Genomic DNA, 15090 nt, shown 5'->3' on the forward strand with positions numbered 1-15090 from the left:
TACTCTTTTATAGTAGCAGACTTTTATAATTTTATATATATACAAATATAGTAAAATCAATTACGTGTCTGTTGCCCCCAGGATCTGTCAGCTCATTTGAGTGCACAGAGGCTGTCATATTCATCTACATCAGCAAAATTATAGAAACAGCTGCCCTTTATTGAGCACCTATTACAACCCAGACAACTGATTAAGAAACAACCTTACAAAACAAGAATATATATAAATATATATATATATTTATATATATATATAATAGTAGACTTTTATAATTCTTGATATGTAAGACTTCTTGATTTAGCAAAGATACTAATCCTGGGTCTGGTATATACAGTGCAAATAATTGCTTCCAGTTTCTGTTTCTTTTTTGCTCTCATGGTGGAACTATTGTGCTCTTACAAGGAAAACAAATTTAACTAAACAGTATCCTTTTACACCCTGTCAACTTAAGGAAATATGAAACCAAAACATTGCTTTAATATGTGCATTTTTTTCTCTACACCCAACATGAACTGTTTTTCAGCTGTAACATACATAATTTATTAGAACCAAACTTGAATTTTCTACATTAATGAAGAGTGGTAATTTTGCTTCATTAAAAAAAAAAGAAGTACCCAATGTTCTCTGTCAGGCATGAATATGTTCAGCTTCTTTTCTCATCTGTAGAATAGGAGTAATTCTTGTTTTGTAAGGTTGTTTCTTAATCAGTTGTCTGGGTTGTAATAGGTGCTCAATAAAGGGCAGCTGTTTCTATAATTTTGCTGATGTAGATGAATATGACAGCCTCTGTGCACTCAAATGAGCTGACAGATCCTGGGGGCAACAGACACGTAATTGATTTTACTAGAGGCTCTTCTGTAGGTATGAACATGCTTGTTTGTGTGTGTGTGTGTGTGTGTGTGTGTGTGTGCGCGCGTTTCTGTTCCTTTGGTCTTGATCTTAGGTAGACTTAGATTATCAATTTTATACTTCTCTTTCTTATGTCAAACATTTAAAGCCAGAAGTTTCTGCTAAGACTTGGTTACCTGTATCCTACAAATTGTGATATATGGTCTATTCTCATTTATTTAAAACTATTTCTGATTTCTCTTAGGAGGTCGTCTTTGTCACGTGGCTGTTTAGAAGTTATGTTGTTAATTCTCACATATTTGGAGTTTTGAGAGCTATCATAGTGATTTCCAATTGAATTCTTCTGTCACCAGAGAACATTCTGTGTAACATTTTTATGTTTAGAAATTTATTGAGATTTATTTTATGGCCCCAGCATATAGGGTCAGTGTTGAGAAATATTCAGTGTGTACTTGAGAAGTCAGTCCTGCAGCTGTTGGACATGGTGTTCCATAAATGTCTGATGAAGGTAGTTACTAGTGTTGTCCACATCTTCTGTATCCTGATTTTTTTTTTTACTTTCATCAATTACTGAGAGAGGGATGTTGAAATCTATGATTGTAGTCTTTTCTGATTTTTCTCTTTTGTTCTGTGTGTGTGTGTGTTTTTTTAAGATTTTATGTATTTATTTGACAGAGACCACAAGCAGGCAGAGAGGCAGGCAGAGAGAGGAAGGGAAGCAGGCTCCCTGCTGAGCAGAGAGCTCGTTGCGGGGCTCCATCCCAGGACCCTGGGATCATGACCTTGGGATCATGACCTGAGCAGAAGGCAGAGGCCTTAACCCACCGAGCCACCCAGGGGCCCTTCTTTCGTTCTCTTTTTGTCTCATGTATGTTGAAACTTTATAATTTGATCCGTACACTTTTAGGGGTGGTGAAATGACATTAGTATGAAATGTCTGTCTTAATCTTTGGTAATGTTCCTCGTCTCAAGGTCTGTATTGTCTGATGTTAATAGAGCCACACCACATTCATTGTACCTATTGTTTGTGTGGTATATCTTTTTTTATCTGTTCACTTTCAATCTGTCAGTGGATTTAAAATCTGTCTTCCTTATACTGCAATTTGGGTTTTTTATTAATTCTTTGTGACAGTCTCTGGCTTATAGTATTAATATATTACATTTGGTGTAAATACTGATGTGATTGGGCTTCAGCTTTTCACTTTGCTATTTATTTTCTATTTGTTTCATCTGTTTTTTTTTTTTTTTCGTCTTCCTGACTTTTTTTGGGGTTTATCAGAAATTTTTTAGTATTCCATTTTGATTCCATTATTGGATTTTTAGCAGTATCTCTCTCTTTGTGTGTTTTTAGTGTTGACTTAGAGATCCAAATAGGCATCTTAACTTACTATAGTCTGTTTAATCTTAATATTGGACTATTTTACACAAAAATGTAAGAAATGTACAAGCGTAAAATTCTATTACCCTTCCTCATTCATTGTGGTCTCGTAATCATTCACATCTACACCATGCAGTGTGACCATTTTTCGCAATAAGCAGCCATTTGTCTTTCAAATAGATTAAAAGGAAATTTGTAATCTTTTATGTTTAGCTACATATTTGTCATTTGGGTTTCTCCTTATTCCTTATTGTACATCTTGAATTTTCATCTGGTACCAGATCCTTTTGGCTGAATGAAATTTATTTTTTTAAAAGACTTTATTTATTTGAGAGAGAGCGAGCACGGGGTGGGGGCAGAGGGAAAGAGAGGAGACGGAGAAGCAGGCTCCCCGTGGAGCAGGGAACCTGACGTGGGACTTGATCCCAGGACCCCTGGGTCATGACGTGAGCTGAAGGCAGATGCTTAAAAAATTGAGGCACCCAGGTGCCCCTGAAGAATTTCTTTTATAATATCTTAAAGTTTAGATTGGTGATAAATTCTCAGACTTTGTATATCTGAAGATGTCTTAAATTCACCATCGTCATTTGAAGCACATTTGTGTTGGTTATAGAATTCAGTTATTCTTTCTTTTCTCTTAACTCTCGCTAGATGTTCTACTGTCTTGTTTCCATGGTTTCTGATGTCAGCCCTCAGTTGTATTGTTCCCTTATGTGTAAAGTGTTCTTTTTCTTGGTTTTTTGGTTTTCTTCAGTCTGAGTCTGATGTGCCCTAGGAAAAGTCTTTGTTTTGATATTTCCTGGTGTTTGCTAAGATTCTTCAGTATGTAATTTAATATTTTCTACCAGCCTTGGAAAAATTTCAGACATTATTTCTTCACATATTTTTTTCTTCCCTATTTTGTCGTTTTCTTCCAGGAATCCACTTTCATGTGTGTTTCAGTCCTTGCTATTGCCCCACTGAACTCTTATGCTCTTTTTTTCCCCCTTCAATTTTTCTCTCTCTCTTCTGTTATTCAGATGGTAATCTAAAAGACTTGATGAATCTGGGAACAGATCAATGGAATTTTTCTGCTTCTAAAGTTATCTAGTGGATTTTTCATATTGTACTTTTAAGTTCTAGAATTTCCATTTGGTTCCTTTTGGTAGTGTTCATTGTTCTCCTAAAATTACTCATTCCAGTTCAGTTGTTATAACCATATCTTTCTTTAACTCCTTGGACATATTTATATAATGATTTTATAGTTCTCATCTACTAATTCCAAAATCTAGATCATCTTAGGGTCTACTTTTATTGCCTCTATTCTCTGTCTTTGATCATGGGTCACATTTTCTTCTTTGTATGTTTAATAATTGTTTACTGTGTTGGATGTTATGAGGGTTAATATTATAGGGGGTTTTGACTAAATTGTATTGCGTTTTGTTCTTATGAACAATTCCTGGCAGATTGGTTCTGTCAGGAACAGATCTATCTACCTATGTTACTACTTACCTTCCTATTCTATGTGTCTGTGTATCTGTCTATGGCAGATATTTCATCTTAAATTTGGTCTTAAGGGGCATGGCTCTTACTCTAGAGTATGATCTTTATTACTAAGTCATGGCCCTCCTGGTGTTTAAATAGAGTGTCTGAGGTGTTTGTGAAGATCTCTTTATTCTTGTTGAGTGGGAACTCTGTGTCCCCTCACATGACCTCTGGAATCTCTCTTGAGCCCGCAATGGGTGCTAACCCCCCTTGCTAACTCCCTGCGAAAACTTTTGGGACCTTCCCTTCTGCCACTTGGGCTTGCAAATTCCAGACATTTCTGCAACTTGGAACAGGTAGCTCTTCCTCCTTGGCCCAGTGAAACTGCTGTTCTACTTGGTCCAAAAGTGTGCCTGGGCAGAAAGCCAGGTGAGATACAGGGCTCTGAAGGCTTCTGGTCTTGTGCCGCCTGGTGGCCAGTGCCGGAACAGCTGCTTCGTCTCTTTGGTCCAGCTTTACAGTCTTAACAGTTGAGGGCCAGTCCAGTGCTGACTGTTCTTTCCAGGTGGAAGCAGAAGTCTGACAGTTGGCTTGTAAGCTCTGTCTTCCTCATTAATAACAAGAATGACACCCCACGGGTTTTTTTGTTTTTTTGTTTTTTTTTGCCTAGCTAGAGTATGCCTGATTTTCTTTTGCCAGATGATTCATTTCTGTGTTGGCGGCTATGCTGCTGTTAACCTAGGTGAGCATTTCTTCCAGAGTCACCCTTTCTGTCCTCAGTCTCAGCTGTGACCGAATGACAAGGTGTCCCGATGGTCCACCGAGAGTGGCCCTTTGTACAGATTGTCACCTGTACCATCTTACCCTCTAGTTCTCACTGCCAGCAGCAGTGACTCTCTGTGAGTGACGATAAGAGATGGGTGCAGTTGTCTTGAGGTTTTGTTTTTGTTTTTTGAAAATGATCAGTTTTAGAATCAGTTTTGTGTGCCATTCTGTCTTATTGTCATTGTTCCAATTCGTTATCAGATACCTACTTCGACAGTGCATTTTCTGCATGCGGGATTCACCTGTATTTGTATGTAAACTTGGCTTTAAAAATATTTTCAGAATAGCTTTCAGTAATGAAGGCACACTAAAGTTTCTTTCTTTTCCTGGAGGGACGTTTCTTTCTTTTTTTCTCCCTAGTCGGGAGAGGGTTGTATTTTTCCATTTTTGTGACTGATTTATTTACTCTTGTGTGCACTTCGTACTTTTCAGAGTGTTTTCAGGGGGTCTGGCTCTTCTTTTCCCTTCACGCAGTCCTAGTGCACGTCCTGTTACCTTTCACCTGGACTACCTCACGAGGCATCCCTCGTCTCCCCTTCTTCGGAGCATCTCCCGGCCAGTCACTTCTACAGTTCAGTCTTCCTAAAGTTGAGTTTCTCACTCAAATGTAAAAAAGACGTTTATTGTTCCATTTTGTTTTCCAGACATGAGCCGCTTTCATTCTACCTTTCCAGCCAGATTTCAGGTGTTCATGGTTTAACTGCTTCTGTGTGTCCCTTCCCTGGCTCTGCGTGCTGTTCCTTCCGGCCACAGTGCTCTTCCCTTCTTCCCATAGGGTTTCTCCTCTTCATCATGCAGGGTCTGGCCTGCCCACAGTGCTACTCTGTGGAAACTGTCCCCAGCTCCCTGTGCTGGGACCACTTGTCCAGGTCTCACTTGAGTTACAGCTGCTTGTTCTTATCTTGTCCCATTTCTAAAAGGGAAATAGCACTCCTCAGTCACCTGGTGTCCTCCTCCTGATGGATGACAGGTGTCCCACTCCTAGGAACCCCGAGCTCCATCTAGGTAGTGCCAGGTTATTTCCATTCACACAGGAGACTTCAGACCCGGAGTGTTTGCATGACATCACACGTAGAAATAAAGACTGATTCCAGATATAGTCCGTCCCCTAGCTTTTGTCCATAGACGGCCTCTCCACTCATAGAGTGTGGCTCAGAATTACATCAGTTGACACCCGAGTATATATCTTTTTATACTTTCAGCGTATCCAAATTCATCAAAAACCGGGGCGAGAGAGTTGCCTTGTGCCTCCTCTTGCTCCCTTTGTTCCTTGTGGGATGCGGCTGCCGCCCCATGGAGGGGAGGAAGGCTGAACGCGGGTCCCCAGAGCCCCGCTCTCGCAGGACACCTTGTTCTCCTGACATCACGCAAGGTCCCCCTCTTCTGTTTCAGGCGCTTCGCCTCAGTAACGTGGCCATGGGGAAGACGACCACCGGCCAGATCGTCAATCTGCTGTCCAACGACGTGAACAAGTTCGACCAGGTCAGCTGCCCCCCAGGAAGCCTTCTGCATTCCCACCCTCTTCCTTGGTTTAACTACTTGGAATTTCAGGTGCCAGTTGTTGGTGTAGGCCAGACTTCTTTTGAGGACAGAAGATGAGGATACTTTTTAAAAAAAATTTTATTTTTAAAATTTTTATTTATTTATTTATTTAAAGATTTTATTTATTTGACACAGAGAGAGATCACAAGTAGGCAGAGGGGCAGCGGGGAAAGCAGGCTCCCCGCTGAGCCGAGATTCCCGATGAGGGGCTTGATCCCAGGACCCTAAGATCATGACCTGAGCTGAAGGCAGAGGCTTAACCCACTGAGCCACCCAGGTGCCCTATTTTTAAAAGATTTTAGATATTTATTAGAGAGAGAGAGGGAGGGAGAGAGAATGTGCACAAGTGGGCAGAGTGGGCTGCAGAGGGAGAGGGAGAAGCAGGCTCCTTGTTTCGCAGAGCCCGACGCGGGGGCCAATCCCAGGACTCCGGAACCGTGACCCGAACTGAAGGCAGACAGTTAACGCACTGAGGCCCCCAGGTGCCCTGAGATGAGGGTACTTTCTATCCAATTCTCATTTCTTCTGTGTTCAACTCATAATAGCATGTGTTGTCCGGTAGAGAAGAGTTTTGTTTTCGGAATGCGTTTACAGTGTACTTCAGTCATATACACGCAGACAGCAGTGTTCTTACCTAGCCTGGGGAAATGTCCCATAGTCCTTCAGGAGTGGCCCTTCTGAGCACACTTGGTTGGTGCTGCTGCCTGGATCCTTTCTCCTCCCTATCATGGCCTCTCTGCTCCATAGGATGACCTCCTGGTGGGCAGGGATTGTTCTGTGACCCCAACAGTGCCTGCTACATAGAAAGTGCCCTCCCCACAAAAGATTTTATTTACTTATTTATTTTAGGGAGACGGCATGAGCGGGGGGAGAGGCAGAGTGAGAGGGAGAGAGAGAATCTCAAGCAGGCCCCTTGCTGAGCGCAGAGCCCGACGTGGGGCTCCATCTCTCATGCCCCTGAGATCATGACCTGAACCAAAATCAAGAGTCAGATGCTTAACCGCCTGACCTACCCACGTGCCCCGTTTTTTAAAAAAGATTTTATTTATTTTTTTGAGAGAAAGAGCGAGCTTGTGAGAGAGAGCACAGGAGCATGAGCAGAGGGGAGTAGCAGAGGGAGAGGGACACGCAGACTCCATGCTGAGTGCAGAGCCCGATGTGGGGTTTGATCCCATAACCCTGACATCATGACCTGAGCTGAAACCAAGAGTCAGACGCTCAACCAGCTGAGCCACCTAGGTGCCCCACAAAGACTTTGATTAAAAAAAGAATGCCCAATGGGTAATCCCTAGGCATAAATGACCTATTCTTTTCTACCCTGCCACAGTCCATTTGTACTTACCTTGTGAATATACCATACTATCCAGGGCAGTGTAGCTACTGGTCTGAGTTGTATTGCTCTACACCACTTCTAATTCTTCATTCATCAAACATGAACTAATCTTAGTTTCAGGGACGAATAAGACTTAGTTTCCTCCCTGGAGAAGCCACAACCTAACAGGGAGGTAAATATACAAGTAATTACTCGAGAGTATGGCAGGTTCCATAATACATGCTTTTGCAAGGTACTGGGGAGCCCAGCGGAGGAAGTTTGGGGGAACCCTGAACCCACGCAGGCGGCAGATAGAATTGAGATCTTTCTTCCGATGCTTTTGGTCTAGTCCGGTTCTCCCTGGATGTCCCTGAAGCCTACTCTGTGGTGTTTTGGAACAGCTTCATCTGGGTACTTGGATTTTTGCTCCAGTGAGTTTAAAGCCTCCCGTGATCATTTCTGTGTAGGTTCCTGTCTGTCCTCTCAGAGCAGATGGCTTCTGTACTGGGTCTTTCCTGGTTTTGTGCTCATGTTGTCCTAAGAACGCATTGCCTTTTTTTCTTTTAAGGTGACAATATTCTTGCACTTTCTGTGGGCAGGGCCACTGCAGGCGATCGCAGTGACTGCCTTGCTCTGGATGGAAATCGGAATATCCTGTCTTGCTGGGATCGCAGTCCTCATCATCCTTCTGCCCTTGCAAAGCTGCATCGGGAAGTTGTTTTCATCATTCCGGTAAGAAATGCACTGGTTTAAAAAACAGGGCATGTGTGTTTGTCCATATCCATGGCTTGCCCTGTGCTTCCGATCATAAACAAAAAGGCTTCACTGATCTCTTCCTTCTGTTGATTGCACACTGAGCAGGCTTCGCCTGGGGAAGGTTCCAGCCTTCAGCTGAGGGTCAGTCTTGAAGCCGGAAGGGCGAAGGCATCTGCCGTCTCCTCCTGGATAGCTTTTCAGGCACTGTCCCTCCTAAGTACTGTCTTCCAGCAGAATTTATATACGATGACATTATTTAAACATGTATCAAATACGAGTACAATTTAAACGTCTCTTTCAAGACCTGGGTCTGGCCGTGTCTGTTTTTGTGATGCTTGTTTTCAGGTGTGCAGGCGTGTGTCTTGTTTTTAATTCAATGTGTCCATTAAATTACAAGCTCCCCGAGGGCCAGGTTCACCCCGATTTTTGTCTGTCAGTGTCTCACAGTCCTAGCGGAGTATGTGGTAGAGAAGGTGATGGTCCCAGAGGGTTAGAAGTGGGTCACCGTCAAGGTGGTCAGGTGTGCGATGATAATGCCATGTGAAGTGCGGCCAGTTCTCTCTGCTATGGCTCTGCTCACGGTGTTTTCTCAGTGGGGAACTGGCTTCACTCTCTTTGCCAGGGAGAAATGTTCTGTGTGCTTGGGGCCCCATTGCGGCGCTCCTAGAACTCGGAAGCTTCTTCTGTTCTCTCCTTTGCCCAGTAGAATTGACAACCCCTTTTTTCTCTGTGCCCTGGCACTTTGTTCCCACTTTTTCCACTGCAGCCAATGGTATTATTGTTCGATCCCGGGGCCTTTCTGCCTCCCCTACCCAACCGTGACCTCCTGGAGCTGACAGTTTGTATCTGACTCTCTTTCCTGTACCTTCCTTAGCCCCTACTGCAGATTCTCCAAGTTACTTCTTGAATTGGGATGGACTTTGTGGACTTCCTCATTGAAGTCTTTCTCCATCTGTGTTTTGAGTAGGAGCTGCCTGAGTTGTCTGAGCAAAGGCGTTGTAGGGCATCATTGGATCCCTGGTTCTCAGGCTGTGGCCACTGCTGATAAGGGAAGTGGGGCTGTGGCTCATCTCTCATGTCTGTCCCCTTAGGAGTAAGACCGCAGCCTTCACAGACGTCAGGATCAGGACCATGAATGAGGTTATAACCGGCGTAAGAATAATAAAAATGTATGCTTGGGAGAAGTCATTTGCAGACCTTATCACCCACTTGAGACGGTAAGTTTCTGTGTCTGTCGGAGCCTGTTTTTGTACTTTCTGTCTCCTGCCTCCACGGAAATATTTGAGGGGTCTTCGGGTGTTTAACCTTTAGAATGTGAACTCCCAACGCCGTCCACCCCGCCTTGCGCCGTAAACTACATTAACCTGCCTTTCCATTTACAGTCTTAAAGGAAGGAGAGTGCCTGTGCTGCTTCTACTAGAAAAATGAAATTCCAGATGTTTCTTAAGTCTCTAAATCCCAAATGAGCAATGCTGGTAGCATTTGCAAGTATGACATTTACATGGAAGCTATAGTTTATGTTTTTATGTTAACGTAGCACAAGTGGGAAGTTTTTACAGACTGGGCCAGACTGTGTACAGCAGTGTTATTCATGCCAAACAGAGAAACAGAGCCATGGAAATACTGTTACGCCTTGTTTTGCTTTAGGTCTGTGGAATTGTTTTTAGTCTTTGATGTCAATATTTGGGGAGTTTGGCCCTTCCGCCCACGGTATGTCTGTGCCAGCGCATGTCTCTACCATCTACTTTGTACCTTTGGATGCACTCTCCTGTCTCATGCACATATCTTTGGGTTGCTTATTCTCTTTTCCTCTGAGTTCCTAAGCTCCTAAAGGAGACAGACCACGTGTCTGTCTGCCGTCAGCAAGAAGCCCGGCCCAGGACAGGCATGGACGCGCGCTTGTGGACTGAATGTTCATACCTGGTCCGACCGACCCAGGATATTAACACGTGACATGAAGCCTCCGTTTATTCAGATGAGCGACGTGGTGATGACTATGTGGTCCTCTTGTTGGGGTTGGCCCCGGGCCATGTGCTGTAGGATTATTTCCATAACGCGAGGAACGGTTTGTCTTAATCCCGGTCCCCTCCCTGGAAAGGGGCCACATGCAAAAGGCACTTGAGTCCACGACTTGGATGTTGATGCTTCCTTGTAAACTCTCTTTTCCAGGAAGGAAATTTCCAAGATTCTGAGCAGTTCCTACCTCAGAGGAATGAATTTAGCATCATTTTTCGTTGCAAGCAAAATCATCATTTTCGTGACTTTCACCACCTATGTGCTCCTTGGCAATGTGATCACAGCGAGCCACGTGTTCGTGGCCGTGTCGCTGTATGGCGCTGTGCGGTTGACCGTCACCCTCTTCTTCCCCGCGGCCATTGAGAAGGTGTCCGAGGCGGTCATCAGCATCCAAAGGATCAAGGTCTGGTGACAAACGACCTTTTTACCTATTTTTTTTTTTTGCTATTGTTTTAAAGACTTTTATTTATTAGTTTGGGAGAGAAAGTGAGAGAGCACAAGTTGGGGGGAGGGGCAGAGGGACAAGCAGGCTGCCCGCCGAGCAGCGAGCCCGACGCGGGGCTCCATCCCAGGACCCTGGGATCATGACCAGAGCCGAAGGCAGACACTTAACGGACCGAGCCACCCAGGCGCCCCAACAAACAACCCTTTCAAGTCATAAATGGATTTAAGCAGAAGGCCTGCTTTGAATTTGGTGTCATCGTGTTGCAGTTAGGTGAAATTTAACTGTCTCGCCATCGAAGCCAGCAGTTGTCCCAGCATGTGGCCTGTATTACCCTCCCCGTCGTCCCAGGTGGCGTGCACCACAGATAACGAATTTGCTGCTCATCGGCGGGCGGCAGGAGAAACAGCACCGGCCCGGGGCTCGGGGGTACAGCGGGGAACAGCAGGGTGAGGGAAACGTCTGACGCAGGAGGAAATGCACAAGCAGATCTCATCCCTTGGGCCGTCTCCAGTGACTGGGTGGCGACTGGTGGCAGTCTGGGAGGGGCTGGAAGAGGAGTGCTTTCTGGGCAGAGGAGGAGGGAGCTTGCAGAAGGGCCCCGCTCCTTGGGAAGGGGAATGGCCTCTGCTGCACGTACTTCTTCCTGGTGGAAGGTGGGTTCCTTCCTCTGCAGATGCCGGGCGCGTGGTTTCTGAGAATGCCTGTGGCTCTCCTTTCTTTCTGCCGGTCTCAGCCCATTTCTGGGAAGGGCTTCCAAATCTGTCCCCCCCCCGCCCCATACCCACTACCTCCTTTTCCAAATTAGCTGTCCCTGCATGGCTCAGGGCAAATAACCTACATCACTAAGATGTGGCCCCACACATGGTAGGTGCTCAATGTTTGTGAAGAGGTCGAACATGGAGATAAATTAGCTCTGTGAGCAGGGCCAGGGCATGAACTTGAGTACCTGGGCTTTACAAATAAATCTGGTTTTCCTGTTCCTCCACGGTGCTGGCTATGTCGTAATACATCTCTAGTGAAGCTTGATGGCTCTGGGCTTGATTTCCTTTCCTCCCCTCCCCTCCCCTTTTTAAGAATAGTTTTGTCATAAAAGCTGAGATCTTCTTCTGATGAAATTTCCTTCCTATAAAAAAAATATTACCCAGGAGAGAGATCAGTCTTACAGGGTCCATTCTGGTCCCTAAGTTTCCCATTCTTTCCGACAGGGCCTTCCAGCAACTTTTAAGTGGTGACCCATGTATTTCAATAAAACTTATTTATTTTATTAAAGATATTTTTAAAAAAATTATTTATTCGGGACAGGGAGAAGCAGACTCCCCTCTGAGCCTGTTGCAGGACTCGATCTCAGGACCCTGGCATCATGACCTGAGCCTGAAGGCAGATGCTTAACCACCTGAGTCCCCCAGGCACCCCTCAAGAACATTTCTTTTATGTAACTTTTGCATCTTGAAAGAGCACGAACATAACTTCGGCCTCGGCGATGTTCTAAGCGTACGTCGAACTTCTCCAGATGCCTGCTGTGAGTGGGCTGTGAGTTTTGCTGTAATTTTGCAGTTGTCGCCCCTGTGGCTGGTGCCTGCTGTGGTCCGGGCCCCCGAGCTTCTTGCCTCCAGACCTCAGTGCTTGGCCTCCCCACTGGATGGGTAAGGAGGGCCTCCTGCAGGAGGTGAGCCAGTGGGCATGTGGGGAGTTTCCCCAGACCCTGCTTTCTTACCCGTCCGTCCGTTGCCTACAGTTGCCTTCCCAGTGCCTTCTGGCATGTGGAGTATTTCCTTCCGTGTGGTTTTCATCAAGTCTCATTCTGAAGAGGCCCCCAGCGGTTCCTGCAGAATCCAGATTGTGAACTCTGCGTTTAAGGCTCTACCGGCTGCACTCTGTGTTTCCCGGTGCCCAACCCTCCACTCTGGTGGTGGCGGTTGGGGGGGTGCTTGTGTCGGTGATAGGCCACATTCATGTGCATGGGGGAGGGGGTCTTTGCCCCCACCCCCCCGCACTGTTCATTATGCTGATCTCACGCTTCCGTATTTATGTACAGGGCCGGTGCCCCCACTGCTCAGTAGCAGGTCAAGTGGGTGATTCTGTCCCCAGGCCTATACTAAGGCCCTGGACAACAGACCGTATCTGATCGTTCTTGTGCATAGTTCATGGCCCATGCTGGGCCCATCATGGACGTCAGATAAGTACTGCATGGACTGAAGCAGCAGTTATGGGGAGGACTGGGACCAGCAGAGGTGTGAGGGGACCCAGGCTGTACTGGAAGCCAGAGAAACGCAGTGAGGAAGCAGACTGGAGTGGGCATTCCTGGGACAGTGGACCTCGGAAGGGGTCTTTAGCTAGAGCACGCATAGATCTGCGTCTCCCCTGTTCTGTGTGTGCACCTGTGGACTTGATGGATCTGAGTGGGACATAGTCAATGTAGACTCCGCTGGCCCAGCTCCTGGGCTGGGCTCTTGGGCCTTGCAGATGGAAACACCAGTCTTACTTGGTTGGTAGCATTAGTTTGGCCATTGTGAAATAAAGGAAGATTAAAACCATGTGGCTTCAAATTTTTTTTTTTAAAGATTTATTTATTTATTTATTTGATAGACAGACAGACAGTACAAGTAGGCAGAGAGGCAGGCAGAGAGTGAGAGGGGGAAGCAGGCTCCCTGCTGAGCAGAGAGCCCCATGCGGGGCTTAATCCCAGGACCCTGGGATCATGACCTGAGCTGAAGGTAGCGGCTTTAACCCACTAAGCCACCCAGGCGCCCCAAAACCATGTGGCTTTAGAGTGCTTCTTGAGTCATGAGGCTGTCTGCAGACAGAATTCCCTCCTCTTTGGAGGTTAGTCTTTTCTTTCTTCTTGAGGTCTTCAACTGATTGAGCGAGGCCCACCCACCACGATGGAGAGTAATTTATTTAAAGTTAGTCTCATCTGTAAAAGTACTTTCACTGTAACATCCAGATGTGTTTGCGCAAATGTCTGGGGACTCTGTCTTAGCCAAGTTGACACAGAAAATTAACTGCCACACCCGCCGGATCTCCCCAGATAGGACTCTGGGTTCACTTACTGTGTGTCTGGAAGCCATCTGTTTGTGGAAGTCGTCTCCTCAGTGAACTCTAGACTTCTGAGGAGCGGCTGCGGAGCCGTGCTCGTCTTTGTGCACCTCACGGATGGCTCATGCTCCGAAAACGCGCCACTGTAGGAAGTGTGCAGCTCTGCCACGTCTCTGACATTCTGCGGATATCCAGCAACTGAGTGTGGTTTTTGTGGAAAGCGGTAACTTTCATTCTCTGATGGATCATGTGGTGCATAAAATAGTGTAGCACGAAAGGGACCTTGCAAAAGGTTTTCAGGGAGTTGGGGCCGTCACGTCATGGCAAGACTAAAGTCAGTTGGGAGGAGAAACTAACACTGGTCTTTGTTTATGCTGGACCTTTTGGGGGCACATTTGGAATTCATCGAGTCACTCCACAGGATAACTGAGCACCTGCCCTAGGCCTGGGGCTGTGCCAGCTGCATGTATTCGATGATAGTGCGCAGAGGTCCTTCCTGCTTGGTACTTATGTATCATTAAGTGGAGGCTCATAGGTACGCAAGCGATGACCCTCACTGTTCATGTGTGCTTTGTGTCATCCGTCTTTGAAAGGGAAAGTCGGAGGTTCTCTGCAGACAGGCTGCTGTAATTTTGGAGGTAAGCATCCTGGGAAGGCTGAAGGAGTGACCTGGAGAGTGACCTGTGTTGGAGGTTTGCAGGGGGTGGGGGAGGGGCAAGGGTTAGGGGTAGGTAGGAGGCTGAAAGTTTACATTTTTGGGGTTTGGTGCTTAGGTGGCAAGAGCTCCTAAAGAGGGCTTGGCACACCAGAAAGGAGATCCGCGTGTCTGAGGAAGCAGAAGTGTCGGAGGCTGCAGAACAGAGCGCTGGTGGCCCGAGCCGGGGCAACGGCAGCCTCCAGGCACCATGAAGCTCACTCCGGCTGTAGACTGGGGACTAGAGCAGAGGACGTGGGGGTGGGGACCCAGGGCAGAGCCGGAAGGTGCTTCGAGAAGCTAATGCAGTCCAGGAGGGAATGACGTGGTTTGGGTTGGGCTGCCCTAGACAGGGCCTGATGGGAGAGCCCTCCAGGAGCATGTCTTGACTTTGGGTACCTGACAGAGGTAACAGGCGCCAAACAGAATGAATCGATCTGGTGTTCACTCTTCTTCCTGTCACTTAGATGTGTTAATGTGCAGGGAGAGGTAACCATGGCAGCAGGAGAGGAAGCAAAGTTATGCGGAGTTCCCTCACCTGGCGGGTCAGGACTGGGCGAGGTCTGGCTCCTGGGGTCAGAAGCTTGAGGGGCACACGGGAGCTCTGACTCTGTCTCTAACAGCCCGGACTCGGTGGGCTGGGCGGGCCCCCCCAGCACGGTTCCCGGGATGGTCGCATTTGGCAGTTGCAGGAACTAAATCCAGCAGACCTTCGCCTCTTGAAGCTGGTGCTATGATCCACAGCCCTGGGGCAAGGCCTCAGGTGGGCTGTA

General features: G+C 46.4%; 1 protein-coding gene across 1 annotated transcript in view; it reads left to right on the forward strand.

Annotated features, from left to right (window-relative positions):
* Positions 1-15090, forward strand: part of ABCC4 (ATP binding cassette subfamily C member 4) — a 248451-nt gene that overhangs the window by 67433 nt on the left and 165928 nt on the right. The window contains exons 5-8 of the mRNA XM_032314331.1: positions 5909-5998; positions 7939-8102; positions 9218-9343; positions 10296-10545. Coding sequence (XP_032170222.1) covers positions 5909-5998; positions 7939-8102; positions 9218-9343; positions 10296-10545 — 630 coding nt within the window. The remainder of the gene's footprint in view (positions 1-5908; positions 5999-7938; positions 8103-9217; positions 9344-10295; positions 10546-15090) is intronic.

This window comes from Mustela erminea, chromosome 15 (assembly GCF_009829155.1).
Source record: "Mustela erminea isolate mMusErm1 chromosome 15, mMusErm1.Pri, whole genome shotgun sequence".
Classification (NCBI taxonomy): Eukaryota; Metazoa; Chordata; class Mammalia; order Carnivora; family Mustelidae; genus Mustela; species Mustela erminea.